This window comes from Kwoniella dendrophila, chromosome 8 (assembly GCF_036810415.1).
Source record: "Kwoniella dendrophila CBS 6074 chromosome 8, complete sequence".
Taxonomy (NCBI): domain Eukaryota; kingdom Fungi; phylum Basidiomycota; class Tremellomycetes; order Tremellales; family Cryptococcaceae; genus Kwoniella; species Kwoniella dendrophila.
In genome coordinates, this window is record NC_089483.1 from 1,622,277 (window position 1) to 1,649,362 (window position 27,086).

Genomic DNA, 27,086 nt, shown 5'->3' on the forward strand with positions numbered 1-27,086 from the left:
ATTGCAGATCGGGATACAGCATATTTACACATTGTTTGTACATTCATTTATGTATTAGTATGAAATGATATAGCATTTTATCGGGTATAACACAAGCAAAAACCGAAGCCAGGCGGATATATACTGAAAAACTTGCCTACAACTCAAGATCTACTTTATCTACATCATAAACATGACCTTTATTCATATTCAGTACACCTCTATTCCAAGTGAAATATCCCCAGAAAGCCCATTTTTTCAAATACCAAATCCAAGGTCCTGTCTTGGTTTTCAATGCTTGTGTCGGTTTACCGTTTCCTGCTATTCTTTTTATTTCAGGTTTACGTAGTTGTTCGAATTTTTCAAACAAATCATTATACTGTATTTCATCTTTATTTTGTTTAACCAATAGTAATCTAGTCAATAAAGCAGCATCTTGAAAAGCTACTGAAGTACCTTGACCATTTGGTGGTAATGCATGTGCGGCATCACCAATTAAACAAGTTCTGGATGTATGCCAAGTTTCTAATGTAGGTATATAATATGGTGCCCAAACCTTTGCTTTTGTTTCGTCAACATTACCTAGCAACGATCTAATTGGTTCTGAATCATAATCTTTAAAATCTTCTTTGGCTAATTTAATTGCTCTACCAGAAATTTCAAATTCGTTTAATTCTTCTCTATTCAACTCAGTGTCTAATGAGGTCGTTATTCCCCAACTTAGGGTTTTAGATTGACTGTCGATTGGTATAGACATGAAGATACCACTAGGCGTAAAATTAAATGAAGGAAATTCGAATTCTTCGTTAGGCTTTTTAGCTACGTTGAAAGGTAAAAAACCATTAACAACGCATGTTTTTGTGAATATTGGTTTAGGGGCTTTTGAGCCTAGAATGTGTTCCCGAACTTTGGAATGTATACCATCTGAACCAATTAGTATGTCACCTATGTCAACAGATCGTCAGTGTTAGTCATCTGGCCTTTCTTTGGTACATGAAATGAGTCGTATAAATAGATGGATCGGTAGCTTCTACTCACCTTCAGCAGTTGAACCATCCTTGAAGTGGGCAATAACACCATTATCACTTTCTTCGATTCTAATTATACTTTTATTATTCTGAATATCAATCAAATGTTTCTGTTCTTCTATGGTATTTAAAAAGACTTCATGTAATTTAGTTCTTAGAATTCTAATCGCTGGATAACCTTCATCAATCCCCTTTTCATTGATAGATTGTTGACCAATTTGAACATGACCTAATTTACATCCATCTTCAGTACATACAGTCATCTTTGTATACGTAAATCCAGTTTCTTTCAATTTGTCATATATTCCAGCATATTTATCTAAAATTCTCAATGCATCTGGACCTAATGAAATTGATCCTCCAGATTCACTAGGTCCTTTATCACGTATTTCAAATATAGTTGATTTTATACCATATTTCGCTAAAGATAATGATAAACATGGTCCAGATAATCCACCCCCAATAATCAGTACTCGATTTATGACGGCCATTGTGGTTGATGATTGTATATTCGTGTACTTGTATGATTGAGGCAATAATCGGTAGTGAGATATATAGATGTACAGATATATAGATTGTCATTCAGATATGCATCAAGGTGACTGAGAGATAACCTTTATATACTTTTTCATCCGTTAATGATATCATCCATGCGAATCTCCCAATTCTAATTATAGCATTTTGTAGCTGTTGAGGTTGATTTTTATGCATCGGTTGCCGGGGTAAGATGTTTTTAAAGTATGCTTATGGCCGAGCTAAGGTAAAACAATCGATCCTCTTTCCAGGCACAATTCTTTTCGACCAAAATCTAAGGAACTCTATAAAGAAGAATGATGATGCTAAGTGTTTTTGTCAAGAGCTAGAGTTTTCCCATTACAGGTTTGTCATGACCTCGGCATTCCTGTATCACTCTCAATTGTCACACGAATGCCATGTCCTTCGCCAAATGACAATGAGATGACGATCTCCATTCTCAAATGCTCGGTCATATCCTTCTTAATTGGCTTCCACCTCATCTCGGTCTTTGATACTTCCATTATCTATAGCAGCATGATAATAAGCTTAATGACCATTACCGCTTGCAGAGGTCAGCTACAGTGGAGGAGATCTTCCATCGATACTTTCGTAAATGCTAGCTCGGTGTAAATAGAACAAACAATCCTCCTGTCTTGTTCCTGAAGAGTCCTCACCGATCGAAACTTAGGCACCGGTGCGAAACGTTGAAATATCACCCGGCAAATGTAAACATTCACTGTCCCATATCTAAATTCCCTACCAATGTCGTATATAATAACTAAGATAGCTTATGAACTTTAATTTGGTATTTATCGTCAACTCAATACTTGGTGGAGATGCACCCTCCAAGGTATCTATACCTATCGACTGGAACCTTTGGCACAATGGATTTACGGTATCGACCACCGTTGGTAGAGTCATGGTGAAGACGAAAAAAGCAAATATTTCATCTACTTACGCCATATAAGGTTAATCTATCGCAATGTTTATCACCTCTGCCTCGTCAACATTGCTGAGCGATGGTCGATTATAAACAAAAGCAAACAGATATATATACACGACATATTCTTTCATTAATGTTTTTTCTTTTCTACTCTTTCCCTCACATACACACAATCTTCTCTGTAGCACCAACTCATGTGGGTAAACCCCATCTTTTCGCTCTTTAGTAGGTTGCAATCGATCGTGTAATTCGCACATATGCTTGTGAATCGCACTAACCAAACAACATATTCAGACTAAATTACAGTCATTACACGCAATGCTCTTCGACTTTACCCATATCCTCTACATCGCCTTAGCTGTCACTGGCGTGAGCGCCGGTGTAACATCCTCACAAGCCAGCAGACGAGGTTGTTCCACCAACGCAGAATGCTTGAAACGAGGACTCCCACTTCGTGCTCCCACCAAAAGAGCTTTAGCAAGAAGTATGCATCGTATCGAACAACGTGCACCCGATATCGCAACTTTTGATTATACTGGAGCAGTTCAAACCTATACCATTCCAGCAGATGACAACTACTTTATCAGTGTTCAAGGTGGTTCAGGTGGTGACAATAAGTTGGATTTCACCGCACCTGGAGGTACCGCTGCTCAAGTTAACGGTACCGTCACCTTAGCTTCTGGAACTGTACTCAACATCGTTGTCGGAGGTCAAGCGAAAACTGTAACTACAACTTATGGTGGAGGTGGTGGTGGTGGATCTTTCGTCTATGATACCAATAACAATCTATTAGCTGCTGCTGGTGGTGGAGGAGGTGGAAAAGTTGTTGGAGACGCAGCATATTACGGTGGTAATGCAAATTCTGATTTTAGTACAACTGCCGGTGACGGTAGTGGATTAGATGGTGGTTCAGGTGGTTCAAATGGTCAACAAGGTACAACAACCCCTCAAGCTGGTGCAGGTGGTCCTGGTGCGGGATTTTTGAGTGGTGGAACTTATCCTCAATATTCGGGTAGTGGATATGGTGGTTTCTCTAAACCAAATTGGATCGGGGGTTATGCCCAAAGTGATTCCAATGCAAATGGAGCTTTCGGTGGTGGTGGTGCAGGTGGTTATTCTCCAAGTGGTAATTCAGGTGCAGGTGGTGGTGGTGGTTATTCCGGTGGTGGTTCAGGAGGTGATTCTCAAGGTAGTGGTGCCGGTGGTGGTGGTGCGAACTATTTTACTCCATCTGGTTCTGATGCTTCTGCTACTGCATCCAAGATAGGTAATGGTGTCATCATTATCACCAAACTCAACAACTTCCAAGGATTCCCTTAGGTACGATCTATGTGTATTCATCATGTTGGTGGATATATAGGTTATATTGATCTTCGTAATTAGAATTTTATAGCTATCGTATAACTTCCTTGGGTCTTATCTTTCTGACGGACAGTATATTTCTCTTCTTTCCTTGGGTATTTAGGATCTTCGTAACACCTCATGCATCAGTGAAATCCTTGACTGACACGACTTGCAAGCTAAATCTGCTTTCATGCATAGACTCTAACCACAAACTTAAGACGTACGGATAGCCTAAATATAAACTTGATAGCCGGGTTACATTTACGTTACTTGGTAATCGTCAAGGCGACCCTCCACAAGCCAAGAAGCTAAGGGCTAAACATTCTACCGATATACCGAGCTGCTTATATCGACTGTTTTGTCCATCTCTTCTGAATGTTGATTTTACCTTGATTACAACAACTTGAATATGAACTTCACTTACATCCGTCTACCTATGCTTCAAACATCATGTTTGCAACACAAGATACTCCGACAGAATGGATAGAAGATTCAGGTCATCGAGTTATACGGTTGTCCGAAGAACCAGGTTCTTCAAGCTTGTATTTCAACTTTAACGCTTATACCCCTGAAGGCGATTTTTTAGTTATATCAACTCCAACCGGTATCTCTAAAGTCAATTTATCCAGCTTTGAGTTATCCCCCGTGATCAATATAGCAGAACCTTTCACCTTGTTGTTTGTGGGAAAGAAATATCGTCGGGCGTATTATAGATTAAATGAGACAGAAACTGTATACTGGGTGGATCTTGATACAAACGAGACCCGAGTAATCACCAAGAAGCCATTAGGAGATATACAGACTATAAATTGCGATGAAACTTATTTAGCTGGTGTAGAAGTAGATCCAACGTATCATTCGGAAATATTAGATATTTTCAATAACAGGGATCCTAAAACTGATCAATTCGTTTATGAAGCGAATTGGTCAGATGGCACACCCATGTCATATGCAGATGCTAAAGAAGTAAGATTGAATCAAAGATTAGAAGCTAAAGTTCCTATGGTATTATTCTTGATTGATGTAGAAACAGGTGAAAGAAGAGATATTTATAAGTCAACAGATTGGTTAAATCATCTATTATTTTCCCCTACAGCTCCAACTCTCCTGATGCTATGTCATGAAGGACCATGGCATCAAGTCGATAGGTTATGGTTATTAGATATCGGACACAGAGAAATTATACCTAAAAAAATCCACGAAAGAATGATGAATATGGAAATCGCAGGACATGAATGGTTTAGTAATGACGGCAAAATGGTATGGTACGATCTACAAACTCCTCGAGGTCAGGTTTTCTGGTTAGCAGGATATGAAATTAGTACGGGTAAACGATATCGATATCATCTAGAACGTGACGAATGGTCAGTACATTTCCATTCTTCACCTGACAACAAACTATTCTGTGGTGATGGAGGTGATAAAGATATGGTAGCACATGCTCAGAACGGAAAATATCTATATGTATTTAAACCTCAAAGAATACCTGATGTCGCCGGTATACAATCACCAGATCCATCAAATTTAGTCATACCTGGTTATCTAGCGAATGAGAAATTGGTTGATCTGAATGATCATGATTACAAACTTGAGCCAAACGCAAATTTTACACCTGATGGGAAATATCTGATATTCAGAAGTAATTTCAAAGGTGGAAAAACACATGTGTATGCGGTAGAGGTGACAAAGAGGTAATACCCGTTTCATGTACAAGCTATATCGATGATTTTGTTGAATGTGATGCATAATCTATCCACTTGTTCAAGTCACGGGAACCTCCAACTTGCTGATCTATCTACCGCATAAATGGTGAAATCGTTCGTCGGGCTATCTTTCTGCCTGAATGGCGTTACTCAGAGGCGTCTTCCGTTACTATATACTGTTAAGCCCATTTAACAAATACTTAGCGCCGCGCTCGCCAAGCTAAGAATGGTGCCTGTATAACTTGGAAGGCAATATGTGAAGAAGAATTAACGCACTTATCTTGGTCTTATTAATTATCCGGGATCATCAATGATTTGACAACATTACTGCCAAGACTAACTTGTTTAGGTATTTAAGTATAATTGATCACATGATATAACGGGCCGGTGTGAGTGACTGCAGATGAGCGGATCATTGTTCAGCCGTTTATGCTTGGCTACGCTAGGTATTATACCAAACTTTTGGGAAAATCTCGATTGAACGAGAAGCAGTTGTAGGTATTTATGGAGGCCATTGGGTCCCCAGAAATGTAAGGTTATTCCCCATCTCACTCCTGATATCATCGTGACACAAATCAGTAGTATAGAGCATTACAAAGATGACAACACCTATCGCTCGTCAAGCAATTGATGAGGCGATCGTTCCTGCCATAGACGATAAGCCTCAAATAGATCATGTAGAAACTTATGAAGTAGAAGGTAAACACGTAAATCATGACATAGTTACCAAGTCATCTTTCGAAGATCTACCATGGAAGAAGACCTGGGTGGTTTTTAGAAAAACTGCCTTGATGTGCATCTTTGCATCTTTCTCGGCAGCAGCAGAGTAAGTGAGCTAACCATCAGACATTCTGCTTCAAAGTTAATGGTTTCACACATATAGTGGATTCCAAATCTCCATGACATCCAATATTGTCGCGAACAAAGGGTTCATCCAGACCTACGGCACAACCATTAATGCCAAAACTGGCGGTCCAGCACTCGCTTCTAACATTTTAGCTGCTTGGGGTGGTATCCAATCTGCTGGACAAGGTATCGGAATGTTAACTCAGCATTTGTATGTATAACCTTTCTACAAAATAGATGAAATATTAACGATAATGTTCCACATAAGTGTTGCCGATCGACTCGGACGAAAAGCAGCTTTTTATACACTTTGGGTATCGCTACTCATTGCGGTTGCACTTGAAAGTTTTGGTAGAAATTGGAAAACTTGGCTTTGTGCGAAACTATTTTCAGGTTTTGGAGTAGGCTCAGTCCAATTTATGACTGGAATGTATATGACTGAATTAGCACCTGCCAAAATTAGAGGTTTCTTACTGATCTTCTATTCTGCTTGGTGAGTTTCACGTGTGGAAATCTAAGACCTCAAAAAGCTTACCTTACGTATTCGAAGGTACGGTATTGGACAATTATGTTCATCAGTGGCATTAAAAGTAATGAACGATAAACATCCATTCAACTACCTTACACCAATTTATACTGAATGGGCAATGTTAGGTTTGATGGCTATTGTTTACTTTTTCATACCAGAATCTCCTTTCTGGTGTGCGAACACCGGAAGACACGATCAAGGTCGAGCTATAATCAAACGATTAAATGGTGGAATTGAAGGTTACGATGTAGATTATCATTATGACATCATAAAACAGTCTGTTGAAAAAGAAAAATCCTATCAGAAAGAAATCGATGGGGAAAGTCATGGATTTATACAAGAGCTTAGAAATGTCAAAGAGGTTTTTATTGGTGTCAATGGAGTAAGCTACTCTTCAAAAACCATTCCCGAAATGACATGCTGATCTGATATACTCCCATAACAGTTCCGAACGCTTATCGCCTTCTGGCCTGCTTGTGTCCAGCAGATTGGAGGTTTAGCTGTACTTTCATCTTATTCATCTTACTTTGCTCAACAAGCTGGTTTTGGTGATCCTTTTTTGTTTAGTTTATTATTAGCTTTAGTAGCTATAGTCTGTACTCTGGTAGAAGCTAGTTTGATCGATTTGATAGGAAGAAGATCTTTATTTTTGATTGGTGCTTGTACCGTTTGGGTCATGTGTATGGTTGTAGGTGGTCTAGGGTTGATGGCAAATAGATCCTCAGCTGTGAATAAGCTTGTCGTAAGTGCTGATTTCATGATTGCTACAGAAAACACTCTGAAAAGGTGGCACTTTTAACTGATCTTTGCAATCTTTGCGACTATCTTCTTTCAGCTTGTGTTCTCTTTATTCTGGAGATTAGGTTCAACGCTTTTAGGTAATTTAGGTTGGGCCTATATCGCAGAAGCGGGAAGTTCAAGACTTCGTGCGAAGACGGCGGGAATTGCGGCAGCTGGAGGAGTATGTTTAGGGTTGGTATTCAACACTTCAGTACCATATATGTTGAATGCCGCAAATGGGGGAGCGAATTGGGGATTGAAAACCGCTTTTTTCTTTGCCGGTATATCAACCCCCTTTTTAGTAGCTTCATTCTTTTTGATTCCTGATACATCAAGAAGAACTGCGGCTGAATTGGATGAAATGTTTAGAAAAAAGATAAGACCTTGGAGATTTAGATCATATGTTACGGATGCTCAAAAAGCTTTAAACGAAGAAAGGGAAAGAAATGGTACGATGTAATTCGTATTGGAGATAATGGGTTAAATCCCCTCGTTTAGAATATGTGTTCGTAGATCTATCAACCGCAAGCTTGAAAGTTGAAACCTACAGCAAAGTTTTGAATCACGAGATTATGGAAAAAGTTTCTCTTATCCAGTAAGGGCCCCTCTCGTGGAGCTAAGTGTCATATTGTCAGCTATATAAATGTAAAATGTATTTTTCGGACTTCTTTGTATCTGCGCAGCAAAGGGTGGAGCTGTAAATCCGAAGCGACATAGTGAAGGTCATATTATTCATCAGTTGTATACCTACATTATAACATTAATCTACGCAAAATCGCTTTCGAACGGCTATTAAATTTCGTAGGATCTTCTTAATTATAGTTAAGACCCTAATCCTTGATCGTTTGCCCTGAGATACCATTTTCGAGTGTAGCTAGTTATCGACTCATGCCGATTGACGATGCCTATCTAAACGTTGATCATCTTGTTTCTCATAATCGATACTTGAGCTTGCATCACCGGCTTGTCTTTTAACATTTGCGAATTCTCTAATCGGATCATTGAGATGTCTAAAGACTGTTGGACAGATGAAAATACAGATGAAGTTGGCAACTGCTAAAGCGACGTATGGCCAAATCAAGTATGGGTCTTTTATCACATCACTTAAAGCTAATCCAATAGCGGCTGATATAGCTTCTGTAAACAGTTACAAAAATGAGATTAGTCAGCGACGCTCCCAAGCGAGAACGAAACAGGAACTCACGATTGAACAAGATGATAGCGACGACTAAAGATTTCATTCTTGCTGGTGCTCTGGTATAAGCAATTTCATCTACAGCAAATAGTGACAAGCGAGTCAGCTGTAACCTTCGATGTGATTTAGCAGAATGGTACTTACAAGCAGTTACAGCGATGAAAATTTCACCTATACCAGGTAAAGCACTCAAAGGAATTTGAAGTGCAATAGGTACCGGAGATACACCTAATTTACAATCTGTTGCGTAATAACCACAAGGTGAAGTCTTATAAACTCTCCATTGAACGATAGCACCAATTATCATATTTATAGAAGCTAATGCGAAACCAATAGATAATCTTGTCATTGGTTTGATTGGTCTACCAATTCTTTCAAAGTATTTATACATTAATCCAACGAGAGGTGAGAAGATGATGATACACAAAGGGTTGAAGTTACCGAATAAATCATTTGGTATATTGTTTAGTGTCATTGCGCTTGACTATGTATGGTTTTATGGTTCTGTTAACCTTTTTCTGTGTAAATGTTGATGTAAAAGTGTAAGTCGAAACTTACCATATCATTTTCCATATTACCTATACCACCATCAGCTAGATAGAAAATAGGTAATAACCAAGAAACAGCACAAGCTTGTAGAGTTTGACGAATTTCGTCAACGAACAAGTCATCCCATACAAATTTAGTCTTTTGAATTTCTGTTTGAGTTCTAACTTCATCTTCTTCTTCTTTCTGATTGATTGTGGAAGGCTTGATCAAGTGCCAAGCTTCATCACCGCCTTTGGCAGCTTTCCAGAAACCATTTCTTTTGTATAATTCCTTGATTACCTTCAGACCTTCAACTAAGACAGATCCTTGAGGAGGTGCAAAGTAGAGCTTTTTATATACTGCCAATAAGACAATTGGTACTAAGATATAGATAAATGCCGGTAATAAATATGCTAACCAGAATCCAACTAATCGTTGAACGTATGATTCGACAATCATCCAGAATGAACCTATTCGTGAATAATCAGAAACTACATCAGCTTGTAGGATCACACAAGAACATGACAGTGTAACTTACCAATATTGATACACCAATAAAATATGAGCATATACCTTTGAACAGTGACTTGGGGGTCCACAATGACTCTTTCACCAGATTTCAACTTCTTGATGACTGGTTTCTTAACGGGTGATTGATCACACATTAATGGGGCCAAAGAAGGTTTAATGAAGCCAGCAGCAAAAGCTAAAATAATCACTGAGATGATGAATGGCACAAATGAAGCGACTTTTCCAGCAGCTATAACTTTAGGTATAGCTGGTATAACCAAAAGTACATGCGCAACTGCACCGATTGCCACACCAACACAAATTGTCTTCCATCCTGCAGTATAACAATCAAATCCAAATCAGTGTGATGATCGTCGCAGATCCCTAAGACGTGTGTAACTTACGACCCCATTTGGTATCAGCTACCCAACCACCTAGGATAGGTATCAAATAAGATAAAAAAGTGAAAGTCGATGTGACTGCTGAAGCTGATACTGAACCCATTCCTAATGCACCAGGGGTTTGATTTTTACCTGCAGCTCCTTTTGCGACCGCACCAGTACCATTACCACCTTTTGGTAATGCACCTCTAATGAAATTCGCAAATGGTTTTTTGGATCCGTAATATGAGGCTCTTTCTGCAACTTCAACTAAACATAACGCAATTGCTGGCCAAGGTATACCTGCGGAGACTCTAGGGGTAAATTGTTGTATACATCAGTCTAGGTTGTTGCTTATGGTTACTCAGCTTCGGATAGGAGATAACTCACTTTCGTAGTGTTGCATACTCCTCATCAGTAGGTTCTTCATCTTCATACTCGTCTTGACTTGAATTATCCGAACTAAATCCTAAATTATGACCATTATAAGGGGATGATCCTGTCGAAGGTATATTCTTCTCATCATCTTTTGAAGCTGTTTGTGAGGCAGCTGCGGGAAGCAGATCCAGAGCAGGGGTTACTTGACTCATTATGATAAGGCAAGTTGGGGCTAACTTTGTCGCTGAATTATAATGCAGATGATTTTATCGGAAGTAAGGGGGAAGTGGGGCGTGAAATTTCTTCTTTATATACCTTGTTGTATATACTTGCCAAAGATCCACGATAATGCTGAATCCACCATTCCGACCTCCTGCGAGTTCACATGGAGATGGTTCTTCATTCAATTTTTCATCTGTATATTTCACATCTTGAAATGCAGATAGACTTTTCGGTTGATGTCAAATCACGCTATAAACCAATTTCATCATTTAGACTCATTCTGATTTAAGCTTCATTGGAGCTAACTTTGATGAGAAAGCCCATATGGTACCATTGGGATTTTGCTCGGTTACAGAGTCTGTAGGTGATTGTTTCGTTTGAGACTTCTTCCGCTAACATCATAGTACTTTGCATCTTAAAGTTAGAGTAAGAAATCGACATTAACCGTTAGGAGAACAGCCTTGATCGTATTTCTATTGTGTTTAGGGAAATATTATTCGACAAAATGTTCGGTCTCTCCCTTTGGCTGGAATAGGAGAGTATAACATCAGCCAAATCCCTTTATCTGTGCGGCATCGTTGCGTTTAGGTGAATTTGTCCATGCTCCTCCCCCACTTCGACTCGTACCTTTTTTATCCCATTACAGAATATATCCCCTTAACCCTCAGTGGTGTAAGGAAAAATGATAGCCCTTTGTGATGCGGATCATATCTGAGGATCCAATATCATGACGTGATAGCTCTGTGAAACCGATGTTCTTCTGATCGATGGCGTTATTGCTGAAAGCTTGAGAAGTCTCGGATCCAGCCGAACCTGTCATATTCTTAAAAGAGATAATATTTCAGTCTTCTTGTGAATGGTCTTTTCCATGCACTCTCGTGGAGTAACGCGGGAACAGTAAGTATGGATAGGGATATGACACCATTCGAATTGTGCTCACAACCTGTTTCACGACCTGCAGAGGCAATCAGGCAAGTAACGATAGGAGTAATAGCAGGCGAAGTGTAAAAGAGATAACGAGCGATCACGTCTTATCAAGGAGAAAAAAAGGTTAATTTACCGAATTGATATAAGCGAGACTTAAAAAATGTGGCTTAAGGTATGGTGGCGGTTGTCATTGGATTGACTGCGTAAAATCACATGTATGGTGTGCAACCAGCCTATTGTTCCTTGTAACCTGAATGATAAAGGATATACATAACTTCGTAATACGTTCGATAAAGCTGAACATTTGTTTCCGCTACTCATTCATTGCAAATGTTATGGAAATTATGCCGATTAGACTACAAAAGCCTTTGTCCATCCCATTGAAGCGATGGTGATCCACAATCGTTGTGTATCAAAAAGAAGCAGGGTTCCATACCTTAATGTGGTCCTAATCCTACATGGAGACATATATATGCGTAGATGAAGGGTTTTCCTAGTTGCTATCAAATGTCATGAAATGCATAGTGAATGTAACTATAAGGAGATTTGTTCTATAATTCGTAACATAATAACCCAATGACCCAAATAAAGTAAAAGCGAAAGTAATATATTCAGAACCAGATTGTCCTTTTATGTTGACTGGTTATCGAAATCTACTCATCTATAATATTCTTGATGTCCCACTTCAGACCGCTGTAGCTGTAGGTAGCACCAATCTAGCGGCTAAATGCTGTTCGCTTCTCTTTTTGCCTGATCCCGTGCATACGCCAGTAGGTACACTCGCATTTACAGCGTCGTATTCACTATTATATAAAAACGTACTTGATTAGCTCGTAGAGCGCTTGGATAGGATAATATAAATGATCAAACTCACTCAGGATAGTCACATCCATTAACTTTGACCCAAGCGCCTTTTTGATCGTTTGTATTGGCCCATCCACTTCCTATGTTAGTTGCATTTGAGGGATGTGAAGCAGTAGGTAGGATATTCAATGAACCTGTTTGAGTCAAAGTAGGTAATAAAGGTACTTGATCAGCGCCGAATGAAGGGCCTAGTGTTGTAGGTGGCCATATGGTATGAGATGCTAATTGATCTGCGGCTATGGTAGGCGTTCCGTTTGCGAAGGATCCGGTTGCTGATGCGGGGTATGTACCTTCAAACTAGCAAGTATAATGGTCGACAGTCAACATCCTATTCTTATGTACTGTTGCGATATCAATTTTACTTACCTGATTACCTCCAATACCTAACTGTTTACAATGTCCACCCGCAGCTCTAGGATCTTTAGGCATCCAACCTTGTTCCCAACCTAATCTATAATGCCATTGCGGTGAAGTTGGATAACCTTTTACAGTTGAATTTCCAATTTTCCATGTCCAGAAAAACCAGTTTTGTAAAGCATCCATATTTGCCATTGCATAACTCATTACACCTTGTTTGAAATCGGCTGACCAATTCATCCATTCATCATATTGATCACAATTATTTCCTGCAACACTATATTTCGGTGTTGATCCTACACCATTTAACCATAATCCACAATCGTTAATTGCATTTGACCATTCTCCACCTACAGTCAATCCAAAATTAGTCATACTGTCATTGGTACCTCCTCCCCATGTACATGGTGTTTTAGCTTGATCTGCATGACCTGCAGTGTTGATATCGCCAAAAGCAAGATAAGGATGTTGGTCAAGACCGATTCGATCGGCACCGTTTAAGAATTTTTCCCAAGCAGCTACACCTAAGAATCCTTCGTGCATGAGCAAGGTGGGTCCATTTCCTGTACCGTAACCGGTGATATCTCGAACAGTTTGATAGGCTTGGTAGTAGCTGCAAGGTGGGTTAGCATGAAGTATTGAATTGATGGACAGGGACTGCTCACAATTTCTCCAATACATCTCTGCCAACAGTCTTGGACATGACTTCGTTGACCAATCCAAAGCTATAGGGCGATTAGCATTTTGCTCTTCTGCTATAGAGAGCTGGAATTACTTACAGAGGAACAACCTGTTTGACACCATCTTGCGAGATATATTCAGTGATTGATCTTATTGTCTCCAAAGATCTTTGAGCGTTTGCGATACCCATGACACCGTACATCCAGTTAACACTTCCAGATTTACCAGAATGATTCCAGCCGTTCTGTGAGCCTATCGATGTATATATTAGTATGCAGTATCCGATGTGATGGGTTTAGTGACCTACCTGGGAGAGCGTGGAAATCTAGGAAAATTCTGATACCATATTTTCTTCCCCATGCGATAGCTTTCAAGAAATAACTGTTTGTAAGGACGTTAGTGAAGAAAGGTCTAAAAAGGAATAAGATTACTCACGTCCAAGAAACTTTCGGTAAATATGGTTCACCATCAACGGTTTCTACAGCCCAGTAACCGAGAGCGATTCTACATTGATTGAAAACGTAAGCTAAAGAGCGACTTCGAACGTTCGTCAGCCTGTTGGCTTACCGGACATAGTTTAAACCTGCTGCTGATATTGCGGCAAAGTCTTCTTCAGTCTGGATAGTGGTTATAATCAGCTTATTGGTTTCCATATCGCAAAAATAGTTCTCAAAACTTACGATAAATGTTCTATAGTGTTCTTCCATCTTTGCTGCGAGGTCTTTGCCCATTCTATATTTGATCGATCAGCTAAGCTACTAGAATGAAAGTTGGAATTGATACGTACGCTTGAGATAAGGTGTATTCATCTACTGCTTGAGGTGTAGAAGTTTGATATTGTTCGTATAATCCAGGTACAATGAAGGCTATGAGGCATGTTAGCGCATGCTGTAATAGAGTAGCTATAATTGAGGTACGTACGTTCAGTTACAAGCCATCCACCTAAATTAACACTAAATGAAGAGAGTTTATTAGTACCCGTAACGACTATGTCCAAGTGCTTAATTACTCACCCTCTAGCAATATGTGTTCCCCATACCCAATCTTCCAACAATGAAGGACTCCAAGTTTGAGCTTTACCAGATACCTAAATACAACATGGAGTGAGTTTCTCATTTAAAAATTTCATATCGATTACAACTTACTGAATAAGGATTATAAGGATTTTGAGCCCAATGACCACCGAATTTATTTGAATATTTAAATTGAACACCTAAATCTGTCGTTACCGTATCACCATCACCGCCTGAACTTGTTTTTATGTATTGATTCCATGTAGTTTGTGAACCACCATTCTTCGTTCCTCCATTTGTGGATGAAGTACCATTTTTTCCACTTCCACTTGATGAACCAGATCCATTGTTGGTAGATGTTTTATGTTGTGTAGCAACTATGACACCTATTACTATACCTGCAACTACAACTAAAGCCAATGGTACACCGAAGAATAATAACTTTCTTTTAGTTGGATTCGTAGGTATGCATGATCTAGTGGGTTTCTTGTAGTTCTTTTCTGCCGGAGATAATTTATTTCTTTCACCATATGGATGTAACGTAGGCGCTAAATAATGATTTGATGAAAACTGATTTTGGCCAAATGTTGATGGTCCTCCAAGTGGATCTTTTTCATTCGCACTTAATGCAGGTGAATCAAATGGTGATCTTGTAGGTGATATTGGCATATGGGTAGGATCAGGTGAAGATGGGTATGAATCGAATTGTTCTAAATATGCGTGTGTGGGTGATAAGTCGTACTAAAGTAATTGATGTGAATGTTAGTGATTGAAATATAAAGGTCTGTCCAATATGAATGAAGGTAGATAGCTGAAGAAGTAAATAAGTGAGATGAATTGTATATCAATCTGTTGTAGGAGAAAAGGATTATGCCAAGCGAAAAGGAGAACCAATGTATAGTGGAAGACAATGAATTGAGGGATGTGATGTCTCACAAGGTGTCAAAGGGCAAAGGGATGTTATACATGTACATTGTGTGTGGAAATCAAATGCGGATGCGGGGTTGAATGACTGTTTATGAATAACAAAAGGTTGTCTGAAAAGTAAAAGCTGGTTCAGATTGAAAGCTTTGATCTTCTTCTTGTACGAAGGGTTGTGAAAAATAGGGTAAACGATAAGATCCGCAATTATACAAATGCACAGAATGCACAGCATCCTATCTTTCATCCGCAACAAGCGTTTTCCTCCAAGCTATGCAATGTGATTTGAACTCACCTCATCATAAACCCGTTGACCATTCTTACCACCTCTAGGATTTCTACCATTTTGTCTGATTGGTGTACGAGGCGAGGAAGTTGAAGATGAAGGATATGTGGATTTTGATATAGGTGGTGTCATCAATAAACCATCTGGACTACGTGGTATAGGCGATGAGATTGTTATCGGACCAGGACGACGTTTGTTTCTATTTTGACTTGACATTTTAAGTAGTAGTGGTAGTGAGTAAAGAGCGACTTTGGGTGAGAAAAGGTAGAAGAACGATTATAGGAATATAAAAGAGTGTTAATGGTTTTTAGTGGTTGTTTACACCCATCAAGTATATTCTCAATTCAAAAGAAATGATAAAAAGAACAGATACAAGATGAATAAGAAATGTTACAAGTTGGAAGGAGATTACTCAAGAATATTCACATGCTATTAACGCGTTATACATAAACTATTATCTTGCATACCAACTGATGATACTCTTTTGTCACTGTTTATTTTCCTATCATCACCAATTCACAAGAGACACGTAAAATTTATAAAGTCAACAAAGTCAATAATAATGGTCACGCGTTTCTCAATTTCAACATTAGCATTTTTGGTACTTTCACCTTATCACAACGCCTCTTGGATGTGGACACAAGTACAAACAATAAAAGAATGCTTGGCTTTAATGCGTAATTTACAATTTTACTGTTGTACCGAAAAGTGCCTTATAACAATATGAACCCGAAGATAGCCCTGAGAGATATGGAGAATGACCCCTGAAAACATGGTCCTCGTACCTTCTTGTATCGATTTGATATCGTAACAGGTTGTACCTCTCGTTACCGCTTTAAAAGTGAACAAAAGCTTGGCCAGTATCATTCAGACGTGGTAGGTCCATGTTGTCACTCTGTTTGGGCATGTGAGCCACGATAAACCACCTCACACACTGGCATGAGCCCACCAGCATGCGTCAATTAGTACACAAGAAGACATAACATTGAAATGGTATTTGACAGCTCACTCAACACTGTCGGAGCTAAATCAATCGAATGATCAGATCTTCTTTTTAGCTAATTGATTTTCAGGTAACGGTATTGAAAAAGGGTCTTTCAACATGGTAAATCTGGAGCGCCGGTCTTTGCTCACATACCTTCCACTATCCATCATTTGCCGTTCTTGTAATTTTTGAGGAATGGGATAAGTTGATTGATAATGAAAGATTTATATACTGTATTCCCATATACATATATATACCAACCTACTCATTGTTTTGGACGTAACTTCTCCCAATTTGTTCGCTCTAGTCGTTTTAACTCTGTTCACCAGGAGACAAGCAACTGAATCTGTCAACTGGACCGAATTCAACCCTCTTTCGAGTTAACAGATCTGAAGACATATCACCATGTTGGTTATCTTACTCTTACCGCTCCTGGCTATATTGGCAATAGCTTCTCCTCTGGAATCTAGAGCACCTAAATATAATGTCACAGCTATGAATCAAGCTTTACAAAGGGGTAGTCCTATCTTAGGTGAGTAGTATAGATGTTCTCGCTTTCTCATCTTCATCTGGACATAATCTTCGATAGAAAGGATTTGATCACTAATAATGTGCAAAAACTACAGGCTCTTACTCTAAATGTTCAGGATCACTCTGTTCGTGGATGTCGAAGATTTCAGATAACACATTAGTTAAAGATATCTCGATCCCCGGTACACATGATACAGCTTCGGTGAGTTTGATCGTAATGTAACGAACCAGAACAATCATTCTGTATTGCAATTATGATGAATGTAGCAAACGTGAACGCTAATGACTTCTCGTTTCTCCTCCTTCATAGTGGGACTATACTCTGGTAAAACAACTCTCTTTTGTTAAATACACCAACCTGATCTATCCAGCACCTTTATATAGATGCGGTAAAACATCTATATTTCAACAGTTAAAAGATGGCAATAGAGCTTTTGATTTAAGAGTGGGATTTGCACCAAATGGAAAAGATTTAGTATTTTTCCATTCAGAAGCTTTGTTAGATTTAAATGCAAGATTTGATGATGTTATTCAAGGCTTCTATAGATTTTTAGACGAAAATCCTACTGAAAGTTTATTGATCAGTATCAAAGTGAGTCTGCCTTCTTGTGTTATACTTTATTCGATCTCAGAATAAGACTAACCTCACGGTTCAGGATGAAAATGCTACATGGGGTTCAACAGAAGCCATTCAACAGTCCGTCTATACTACATTGACTTCTCCTGTAGCTACAAGTTATGTCAATCCATCCACTACTATCGCTTCAACTACATTAGGTTCAGTCAGAGGTAAATTGACTATATTGAGAAGATTCGGTTTATCCAATGGACAACAATTAGGTATCGATTTAACCAATGGATTTGCAGATAATAATCCAAGTTTTACATTGACTAATTCGCAGCAAGAAAAATTCTATATCGAAGATTTATATGAACCTCTTGCTGATAAAACTGGATTGACACCAAATGTAAATTTGAAATTAAATGTGACTACAACAAATATATTGGCTGCATCAAGTAAGGTAAAAGGTAGAAAAGATGGATTATTCATAACTTATGCTTCATCAGAACAAGCCTATCAGTTACTCACACCACAATTAATGGCTGAAGGATTAGTTGTTCCAGGTGTAAATCAAGGTTTAAAGAGCTGGTTGACTAGTGGAAAAGGTAAAGGTTTAAAGAAAAAAGGTGTTATCTGTTAGTGGAATTCACGAAACAGGTTCTTTCACTGAGCTAACTTCATTGACATTCCGTAGTCACCGATTTTGCAAGTGATGTCCCAGGTCTAGTCGAAGCTATCATTGCTTAATCTGGGATTGCTTCGTTTGTAACGTTCACCCTCAAAATGTCCTTCCTTCATTCTTCTTACGCCTCATGCCCTTTGGTTAAGATACATATATAGCCCTAAACGATGGGTTGATATATACATTGTCTTACTTTCTACCTTTCATACTAGCTTGGATCCGGTTCTGACAGATATATGCATACACTTATAAATTATGTCTAGACAGACTACGGAGTTACAGAACTGATTTTCAACTCGACACACCTTCCAGGTTACTTTCATTTTCGCAGTTCCGAATTATCAAAGTGATAACCGATTACTCATCATCCATCTCAAACAAAACGACTTCACCAACATCTTTACCTAAATTTTCAATGGTTAATTCATCACCAATTTTACCTTTAGTAATGAAGACACCATCACCTTCACCTAATTTAGTTACTTCATTGTTTTGTCCTGTAATTTTGATCAAAGATGTTTTTGAACCATCTTTAGAAGATGATTTAGTATTGAATCCGGATGATTGGACAACCTGGATATAAACAAGTTTCGTTGATTTACCATTCAATGAAGGTAATAATTTATGCTGAACTGATTTATTGGGTGATAAGAGTGTCGAAAAGAAATGTAGTGGTGCATGAACCTAGAAAGATTACAAGAACATCAATATTGCATCGTTGTTATAGTTGATGTGTGCGAAAGGGAATCTGAGTATATCACACAGCTCTAAAATGTGATCTAAACATGATAGAAAAAAAAAGCTTACAGGTGTTAATCCACTACATTCCCTTACCTCCTCAGCACCAGGATATCCGATTGGAGCTACTATATGTGCTAATTTATCTTGTTTCTCTTCATCTTTGAAATGTCTAGTAAAGTAACCAGGTTTTAATCCTTTTTGATTTGGTAGTGCCCAGATCTGTAAGAAATGTACAGGTTTTGAAGGATTATCATTATACTCTGAATGTGCTATACCTGTTCCACCTGATGTCATTTGTATATCACCTCTTTTCATCGTTTCGACGTTTCCCATTGAATCTTTGTGAGATAATTCGCCGCCTAATACCAGAGATAAAGTATTAGCATATTTCCCATAAACGGGGAGAGGGGGATGATTGAGGATCAAACTCACTGATAATGTACGAGAATATCTCAAATTCTCGATGAGGATGAGTTGGAAAACCGGTTCTAGGCTATTTGAGCAAAACATATACATATCAGTGGCAATTTCAAGGAATGCAAGTGATGTTTACAGCCAGCTCGATACGCCATTCAAACTGGAACTCACAGCGACACGATCTTCATTGATCACTCTCAAAGCACCAAAGTTTTCATATTCTGGATTATACCAAGATGCGAAGGAAAATGTGTGGAAGGTCTAGACGGGAATAGGATACTATCAGTAATCGTTGTCATGAATATGGGGGATGCTGGCATGATCTCCGAAGTCTTAGCATGTTCTTTCAAAACTTACCTTCAGCCATCCATGATCGGCACTACCTCTATCTTCACTAGCTCTAAATTTGAATTGCATATCGCTTTGATGTACTGTTTGTGTTTGCGAAAGGCCTCGAAGCGTTGCTGGAGGTGAGACTTTGATATATGACTTGAGAGAATTGAAAGATTGATGTGATTTCAATAAGTACGAAATGGTGACCAATGTGACTGCTAGAAGCAGTAATCTTGTAGTCAAAAACGGTATGTTGATAGTGATTTTTGGAGAGAAGGGAAAAGAAAGATGTCAAATCAACTTAAGACTTTATATAGCTTGAGGTATAGAAAGCGGGGTAAGTCTTTCCTATGAGAAGATGCCAAGGTAAGATAGATGATGCAGTGCATGTATATATATATATATATATAGTGTATTACATATATATATATATGTGAAGTATTAGTAAACCCATGTCAATGATTTGTGAGAGATAATAACAATCCCAAATTTCCAAGATGACGAAGATTACCCAGATATTCCGTCGGAATGAGATGCAAGATTACCGGAATAGGAAGGTGGTTTCCCATAGATTTATCATTATAATACAATTAACCTACATTCCGGGATTTGATTATCAGATGGATTCTCTCTTATAGTAGATTCCAGTGATTAACAACGACATAAGTTAGATCTTGCAGTAGTACTCAGTAGACTTGACGCACTTGATACTAAATTATCGTTTTCATAATTTAAAAGTAATGGGATATCAAAAGATGTTAGAAGTGAAGTGTCGTTATGCCACGATATACCTTTACCTTCACCGGACTTTACTCTGTCGCTCTTCTTGACGAGGTAGTAACATTTGATTCTGAATATATACGTGTCAAGATGTCTATCAAAGCAAGGACGATTACAGAAACATCTCACATTTTGTTTTCCCACGTTACCCAACCCGGTTGTTGTTGTTGTTGTTGTTGATCTTTCAGGTACGATGATACCGACATCCCACAGGCAGGATACCCAAGATGAAGATACCTTTAAAATACCTTTGAAATACCCTATATAGATATATACTCAATACCCTGGACGCGACAAACTACATAACTATATGTATAACTAGAATTACCTGACGCGTCGAATAAAACTATCAACTATGAAAAATAAAAATAAACTTATGCTACTCTTAAGATTATAGCATAGCTACTTTTCACATACTCTCTCTGTGCTGTGTAATTGTTTTGTATTGGTCGATGCTTCTTTCTTTCTTAACGCAGTCACAATCAAGCACAGATAAATGTAATCGATCATAACATCAAAAGTGAATCATAGCACACACACTTATACCTCGTTTCATATACAGCACAGCATTCTCAAATCAACCGATACCGTTCATTTCCGTCAAATTTCATCCTCATTTCTCATTCACCTCACTTCTTGTACCTTCGTTTTATCCACATTTGATCCTCATCTCTTCAACCTCATTCGTCTTGGCTCTAGTTAGCATCCTGACACGATGCAAGCTCATCAAAATGGCCAAACACCACCTCCATTGCCTCGTATGTCACAAAGAAGCATGTCAAATTCAACCGTATCGACAGTTCAAACAACATACACTCAAAATGCATTGATGCCTCCTTCACCTATCGGTGGTTCATTGGCTTCACCGGTCAGTCTGAATGGTAGACAAAATAGTTATGGGTTTAGTGGAAGTAGTGGTACAACCTCAAGTGATGAGATAGATAAATTAGGTTACATGTATTCTCTTCGGGTAGCGTGAGTTTGAAATCATTATATCATGTTCAATATTGTTAAGCTCACATTACACGATGCATAGTGTTCTACATCATCATATGTCACATCCACCACCACCTTCAATACATCATCGAGCATCAACAGTATCTACATCTGGATTTTCCTTACATGGAAATATACCACCTGTACCACCTATGCCATCACCTCCTTTACAAGGTACTTCACCGAACGGATCAAGATTGACTTTTTCCTCATTTAATCCTCCTATACAAGGACCCAAGACTCCTGAATTAGGAAATGGATCGATGTTTCCAGGTCAACAAACACCTTCGCCTGGATTAGGAGGTAGAAGAAAATCATCAGGTTTCGGTTTGAGTTTAGGTAGAAATAAATCAGATGATGGTCAATCAGTTAAACTTCCGAAAGAATTTTTATTAGAATTTTGGGGTATCTTATCGAATGAAGAAGGTGATCAGTTCTGGAAATCTACAACAACCAACTTCTTAGGATTAGTTAAGAAAGGTACTAAAACTCCAAGTGGATTAAATCTCAGAGAAGTACCTACTTTACTTGAAGGTGAGGAAAAATGTTATTATTAGCATATCATATAGCTGACGAGATCACTTTACATAGCTTTCACGCAATCTATACCACCTTCCGTACCAGGGTCAACACCGGCACATGCACATCAATCACATTTATTGCAACTATTATACAATTCGTTACCCAGATCGTCCTATTTCTCACCTTTGGCTAAACCACAAACTGAAAAAGATAGAGATTTCTTATTTCGTTTAAGAGCAGAAGTCCAATCTTATATGTTATCAGCATCGCCCAATCCCGAAGCTGATTCTCATTCAAATGGTATGACCGCCATACCTCCAACAACACCTACTTCACCAACACAATCCGTAAGAAGAAAATCATCTGGTATAGGTTTAGGTAGAATCTCAACACATTCACAAGATTCGATCAAAAGGAAACCTTCACCTATATGGGATGGCGATTTAAATGAGATGGTCGAGACGGTGGGTCAAGTTTGGGGAATGAGAAAAGATATTTTAGATAGAGATGTTATCGATATCAAGCGAAGTGGTGTTTTGGAGCAGGTAAGTGAAATCAAGTGATTAATTGGATAACCGCTAATAAAATGTTGTAGATGTATATGACAGATCTCAAACGTGCGATGACTCAGTTATCTACACAGCCTCCTCCACTCACACCTTCCCAGAAGAACCGACAAGCCCAATTATCTCAAGCTATCGCTGGATTATTGAAAGATTTCCCAGATTTAGCTGCTCCAGGATCTCCTAGCGATTTTGGTAATGCACCTTTGTCACCTACTTCATCTCGAGGAGAAGCATCTCAACCATCGTTCTTTATCCCACCTAGATCAATCGAAGTGTTCGGTAGATTAGCTAGTAAATCAGCTGAAGTGGGGCATTCAACCAAAACGAGAGATTTACTAGAGAAATGTAGAGACATCTGGGGTATTGCATCAAGACGTGAAAAAGAGAAAGAGTTAGAATCGATCTTGCAAAGATGGGGTAATTCTATTGGTACCAAAGATGAGATGAATTTAGCTAAGAATATATCAGAATCGGTCAAATTGATGTCATATGGTTTAAGACCTGGTGATCCTCTGTCACCTGTCCTATCGGAATTATTATCAACATTATTATCATTAGTCACAACTTCCTTACCGACAATATTCCCCACAACCTCTTCACCACCTCCCGCTCCCCCCTTATCATTGTTATTGATATTCAACGCCGCGCCAGAATTATTCAGCTCACAACCTTACTCTCAGAAAATCCTTGAGAACGCTTCAGATGAGTTAAAAGGTTCTGCTATAGGTGAATATGTTCAAGCTGTTGAATACTTGACAGGAGGTATTGGTCAACAGGATGATGGGTTGAGATCCGTAGGTACAAGTGGTAAAGATAAATTAGTAGAAGGTTTCGAGAATGTAGCTGCTTGGATATACAAGGAAATTACCGATGTCAAGAAAGTTTGGGGTAAGGGCTTAGGCGAGTGAGTAGTCAACTTGTACCTGCTCATTGAATATCGCTAACTCATTAAGACTTAGAACACTCAACCCGGCGGCAATTATTCTTTCACGTCAACTACCTTTATTCCTGGCTGAGCTTCAGATCATCGATAAACCTAGAGGCGTTGCTTCAGATGTATTCACTTTGTACGAAACGACTGGAAAATTACTTGATTTATGGGATGATTTGTGTCCAAATCAAGAACATGGTTTCGAATTGGATGCTTTCTTTGAACCTCATGTGTTGGCTTGGTTAAAAGATACCGAAGGTAGTCAAGTACATGATTGGGTTAGCAGAGCCGTTGGAATGGACAGTGTGAGTGAATCTTTACTATAAGTCAAGTACATCTTGTTGATCTCCTTCATCATGTAGTGGGTACCAGAAGGGGAAAATAAACATTCTCAATCGGTTATCGATTTATTCGAATTCATACGTTCATCCGCTCAAGTCATTTTACATGAATTACCCTTGTCAGAATATAAACGAGCTATATTTCTGATTGATTATTCAAAGGTTAGTTGTCTTTCCCCTTGTGTCAAGGTATCAGTCGTAGCATAGGCTGATTTGAGCTTTAGACCGTATCAGTAGCAGTATCAGCTTACGCTACAACAGTATTAGCGCTGTTTCAGCATGATATGAATCCAGCTAAAGTGTCAACGCCAACTTCTGAAATCCAGAATAAATTGGGTAGTAAAGCCGGTAACTGGTTAGCTAAAGGTCAACAAGCGGTCAAGAAGTTGGAGAATAAGCAGATCGTCGGTTTTGCTGTGCCTCCTGCTGTGGGTTTCGCTTTCCTGCTGTACAAGTAATAATATCGCTAAATACCAGATATCATACGCTTATTTAGGCATGCGTCAAGCTCACCGATATGTCGGCCGCGAAACAGTCTCTTGATGACTTGATGTATGCTATGGAAGCTGAAGACACCGCACGAATAGTCAAATCTGTCAAATCAGGTTCAGTAGCTGATAAATCCGCAAGACATGTTTTCACTGTTACCATTCTTCGTGGACAAAACCTAGTCGGAAAAGGAGGATCAAAAGCTGCAGATGGATTTGTCACTGTAATCGATAAAGAAACAGGTGAAAGGTTGATCAAGACTCGGACAGTTCTGGGCGCTGAAGATCCTCGATGGTGAGTCAATCATATATCATCAAAAAAGATGTTAAAAGCTGAACGACTATCTAGGGAACAATCATTCGAGATATCTGTCGGATCGATCAAAGTATTAGAGCTACAAACCTATGATAGACAATTAGTTGGCAAACACGATTTAATCGGTACATCAACTTTCAAATTAGATTCCAGATTATTCAATGACCAATCCATTCGAGATATCGTATTACCTTTAAGTTCATCTAGAGGTGGTTTGATACACGCTAGGATCAGTATGGAAGGGGGAGAAAAGAACGACGTAGCGTATCACTTATCCGCCGCATCAAGATCATTAGATCGATCAGCCTCTGATATGTCGAGAGAATTAGTGGATAAAATGTCTGATCATCTGAAATCGCAATTGAGTCTGAATACCTTGAACATTTTGACTAAACCATTAAAAGATAAGAAAAAGGCGAAGACTGTTCTGAGTGAACAAGATATCGAGAGTAGTTTAGGTGGTTTGTTCGATTACTTGAATGAAAATGTGAGTTTGGCTTCCAACTGATATCTAACGTATATCATTACCCGCACATGACATAACTATGTCGTTAACAGAGCTGATAAAATGCAATCCACCAGTTCTCGGTGTTCTCAGTCACGCTCAACGAAGAAACCCGATTACGACTGATGTTATCGATATGGCGAAGAATTATAGATATCTTGATTGGTTTACTAGTTCCTCCTTTGAGTGATAAACCGTATAATGGTACTATACTGAACTCTTCCGAAATCGACGTGGTATTCAAATGGTTACAAATATTAAAATCCTTCTTCAATGCCAACGAAAATGGAGTAGAACATGGTTTACCGATAACCACACTTCAATCAGGTAATTACAAAGATCTAATCATGCTAGGTCAATATTTAGATTTACCTACACCTGTTTTAAAAGAAAGAACCAGCGCAGCCGTTAAAGCCGCTTCAAAACCTTCCGCTAGTCATAATGGTAACAGCAATGGATTGACATCGAATTTCAGATCAATGAGAATTGATAGTACAACTAGTAATGGTCCGTTGGAAGGCAGAGACGATAATGAACATGAACGGATGGCTGAGATATTGTTAAGAATTGCTCGAACTAGGTAAGTCAACTCATTCGAGGTAATAACCCGATGCTGATATTGTTTGGATAGACCCGATATAGGCGATTTCTTATCTCATGAAGTAACTACATTGAATAGAGGTAGAGTCGAGAAACAAGCTGGTGTGATGTGAAAAAGGGAGCTGAATTAAAAAGCGAAAAAGAAGAGATTTTTGATAGAATAATATGAGTGTTCGCACATTCAACTTATCGACATACTGCAATTACATGTGCTAGAGTTGTAGTTTATTATATATTATATTGGCTATCTATGAGTAATCAACGACTTCGATTCAGGTAATCGTTCATAACATGTATATGATATCATGCTATAGTATGAGTAAATCTATTGAAGGTATTGATCAGTCTCAATAAAACATAATCTCGGTTCATAGAATGTAACTCATATAAATATATAAGTCGCGAATTTAGATCACCTATAGAGAATCTATTATTATGAACCTCTGTGTCGAGACACCCGCTTCAACTTGGTCATAAAAGAAGTCAAGTGCGAGATCTTGGGACCTATCATCTTATCCATTCCCGATCATTACTCACTGTCTATTCCCATCTCATTCCTACCGAAAGAACAAACACACACGATACATCAGAACATACAACCCTTAATTCAAGATAAGCGTCTTTCTATTTTCAGCAGACTTGAGCTATCAAGTTCCCCTTAATATTCATGTAAAGACTATAGGATCCGTGACAGTTTCTTTCGTCCGCCATATCCTCCCAAGCTGATTTGACACTTTCCTGCTGATCACCTAAGTGTCGGCTGTACGATCCAAAGATAACTCACTCTTGACTGATCATAAAGTATAAGTTTGTTAGAATAGTGATGAACGTCAATGTGTATTTTCCGGATCAAATTCTCT

The 27,086-nt window shown here is 38.7% G+C and overlaps 9 protein-coding genes across 9 annotated transcripts; 5 read left to right on the forward strand and 4 right to left on the reverse strand.

Annotated features, from left to right (window-relative positions):
- Positions 1-136: 136 nt before the first annotated feature.
- L201_006419 (uncharacterized protein) lies at positions 137-1,498 on the reverse strand (the record flags this gene model as incomplete). The annotated part of the gene is made up of 2 exons (XM_066222138.1): positions 137-924; positions 1,018-1,498. 2 exons carry the CDS (start codon positions 1,496-1,498, stop codon positions 137-139), a joined length of 1,269 nt encoding a protein of 422 aa, XP_066078235.1.
- Positions 1,499-2,784: 1,286 nt separating this feature from the next.
- Positions 2,785-3,786, forward strand: L201_006420 (uncharacterized protein; the record flags this gene model as incomplete). The annotated part of the gene is made up of 1 exon (XM_066222139.1): positions 2,785-3,786. The coding sequence occupies one exon, from the start codon at positions 2,785-2,787 to the stop codon at positions 3,784-3,786; it is 1,002 nt and encodes a 333-aa protein (XP_066078236.1).
- A 474-nt stretch (positions 3,787-4,260) lies between these two features.
- Positions 4,261-5,505, forward strand: L201_006421 (uncharacterized protein; the record flags this gene model as incomplete). Its single annotated transcript, XM_066222140.1, has 1 exon — positions 4,261-5,505. One exon carries the CDS (start codon positions 4,261-4,263, stop codon positions 5,503-5,505), a length of 1,245 nt encoding a protein of 414 aa, XP_066078237.1.
- Positions 5,506-6,112: 607 nt separating this feature from the next.
- Positions 6,113-8,128, forward strand: L201_006422 (uncharacterized protein; the record flags this gene model as incomplete). Its single annotated transcript, XM_066222141.1, has 6 exons — positions 6,113-6,339; positions 6,397-6,570; positions 6,628-6,852; positions 6,910-7,270; positions 7,334-7,630; positions 7,724-8,128. The coding sequence occupies 6 exons, from the start codon at positions 6,113-6,115 to the stop codon at positions 8,126-8,128; spliced, it is 1,689 nt and encodes a 562-aa protein (XP_066078238.1).
- A 426-nt stretch (positions 8,129-8,554) lies between these two features.
- Positions 8,555-10,871, reverse strand: L201_006423 (uncharacterized protein; the record flags this gene model as incomplete). The annotated part of the gene is made up of 7 exons (XM_066222142.1): positions 8,555-8,805; positions 8,873-8,941; positions 9,008-9,347; positions 9,422-9,861; positions 9,930-10,235; positions 10,306-10,595; positions 10,672-10,871. 7 exons carry the CDS (start codon positions 10,869-10,871, stop codon positions 8,555-8,557), a joined length of 1,896 nt encoding a protein of 631 aa, XP_066078239.1.
- A 1,622-nt stretch (positions 10,872-12,493) lies between these two features.
- L201_006424 (uncharacterized protein) lies at positions 12,494-16,146 on the reverse strand (the record flags this gene model as incomplete). The annotated part of the gene is made up of 14 exons (XM_066222143.1): positions 12,494-12,611; positions 12,683-12,969; positions 13,039-13,642; positions 13,695-13,754; positions 13,809-13,962; positions 14,018-14,091; positions 14,146-14,214; positions 14,278-14,327; positions 14,391-14,442; positions 14,498-14,576; positions 14,632-14,663; positions 14,724-14,797; positions 14,856-15,464; positions 15,940-16,146. 14 exons carry the CDS (start codon positions 16,144-16,146, stop codon positions 12,494-12,496), a joined length of 2,469 nt encoding a protein of 822 aa, XP_066078240.1.
- A 1,174-nt stretch (positions 16,147-17,320) lies between these two features.
- Positions 17,321-18,755, forward strand: L201_006425 (uncharacterized protein; the record flags this gene model as incomplete). The annotated part of the gene is made up of 5 exons (XM_066222144.1): positions 17,321-17,447; positions 17,542-17,648; positions 17,757-18,038; positions 18,103-18,643; positions 18,703-18,755. The coding sequence occupies 5 exons, from the start codon at positions 17,321-17,323 to the stop codon at positions 18,753-18,755; spliced, it is 1,110 nt and encodes a 369-aa protein (XP_066078241.1).
- Positions 18,756-19,047: 292 nt separating this feature from the next.
- L201_006426 (uncharacterized protein) lies at positions 19,048-20,265 on the reverse strand (the record flags this gene model as incomplete). The annotated part of the gene is made up of 5 exons (XM_066222145.1): positions 19,048-19,374; positions 19,498-19,790; positions 19,864-19,924; positions 20,020-20,109; positions 20,206-20,265. The coding sequence occupies 5 exons, from the start codon at positions 20,263-20,265 to the stop codon at positions 19,048-19,050; spliced, it is 831 nt and encodes a 276-aa protein (XP_066078242.1).
- A 1,411-nt stretch (positions 20,266-21,676) lies between these two features.
- On the forward strand, positions 21,677-26,339 carry L201_006427 (uncharacterized protein; the record flags this gene model as incomplete). Its single annotated transcript, XM_066222146.1, has 11 exons — positions 21,677-21,936; positions 21,998-22,491; positions 22,549-23,024; positions 23,075-23,949; positions 24,005-24,281; positions 24,339-24,479; positions 24,542-24,745; positions 24,814-25,100; positions 25,155-25,608; positions 25,704-26,206; positions 26,258-26,339. The coding sequence occupies 11 exons, from the start codon at positions 21,677-21,679 to the stop codon at positions 26,337-26,339; spliced, it is 4,053 nt and encodes a 1,350-aa protein (XP_066078243.1).
- Positions 26,340-27,086: the final 747 nt, after the last annotated feature.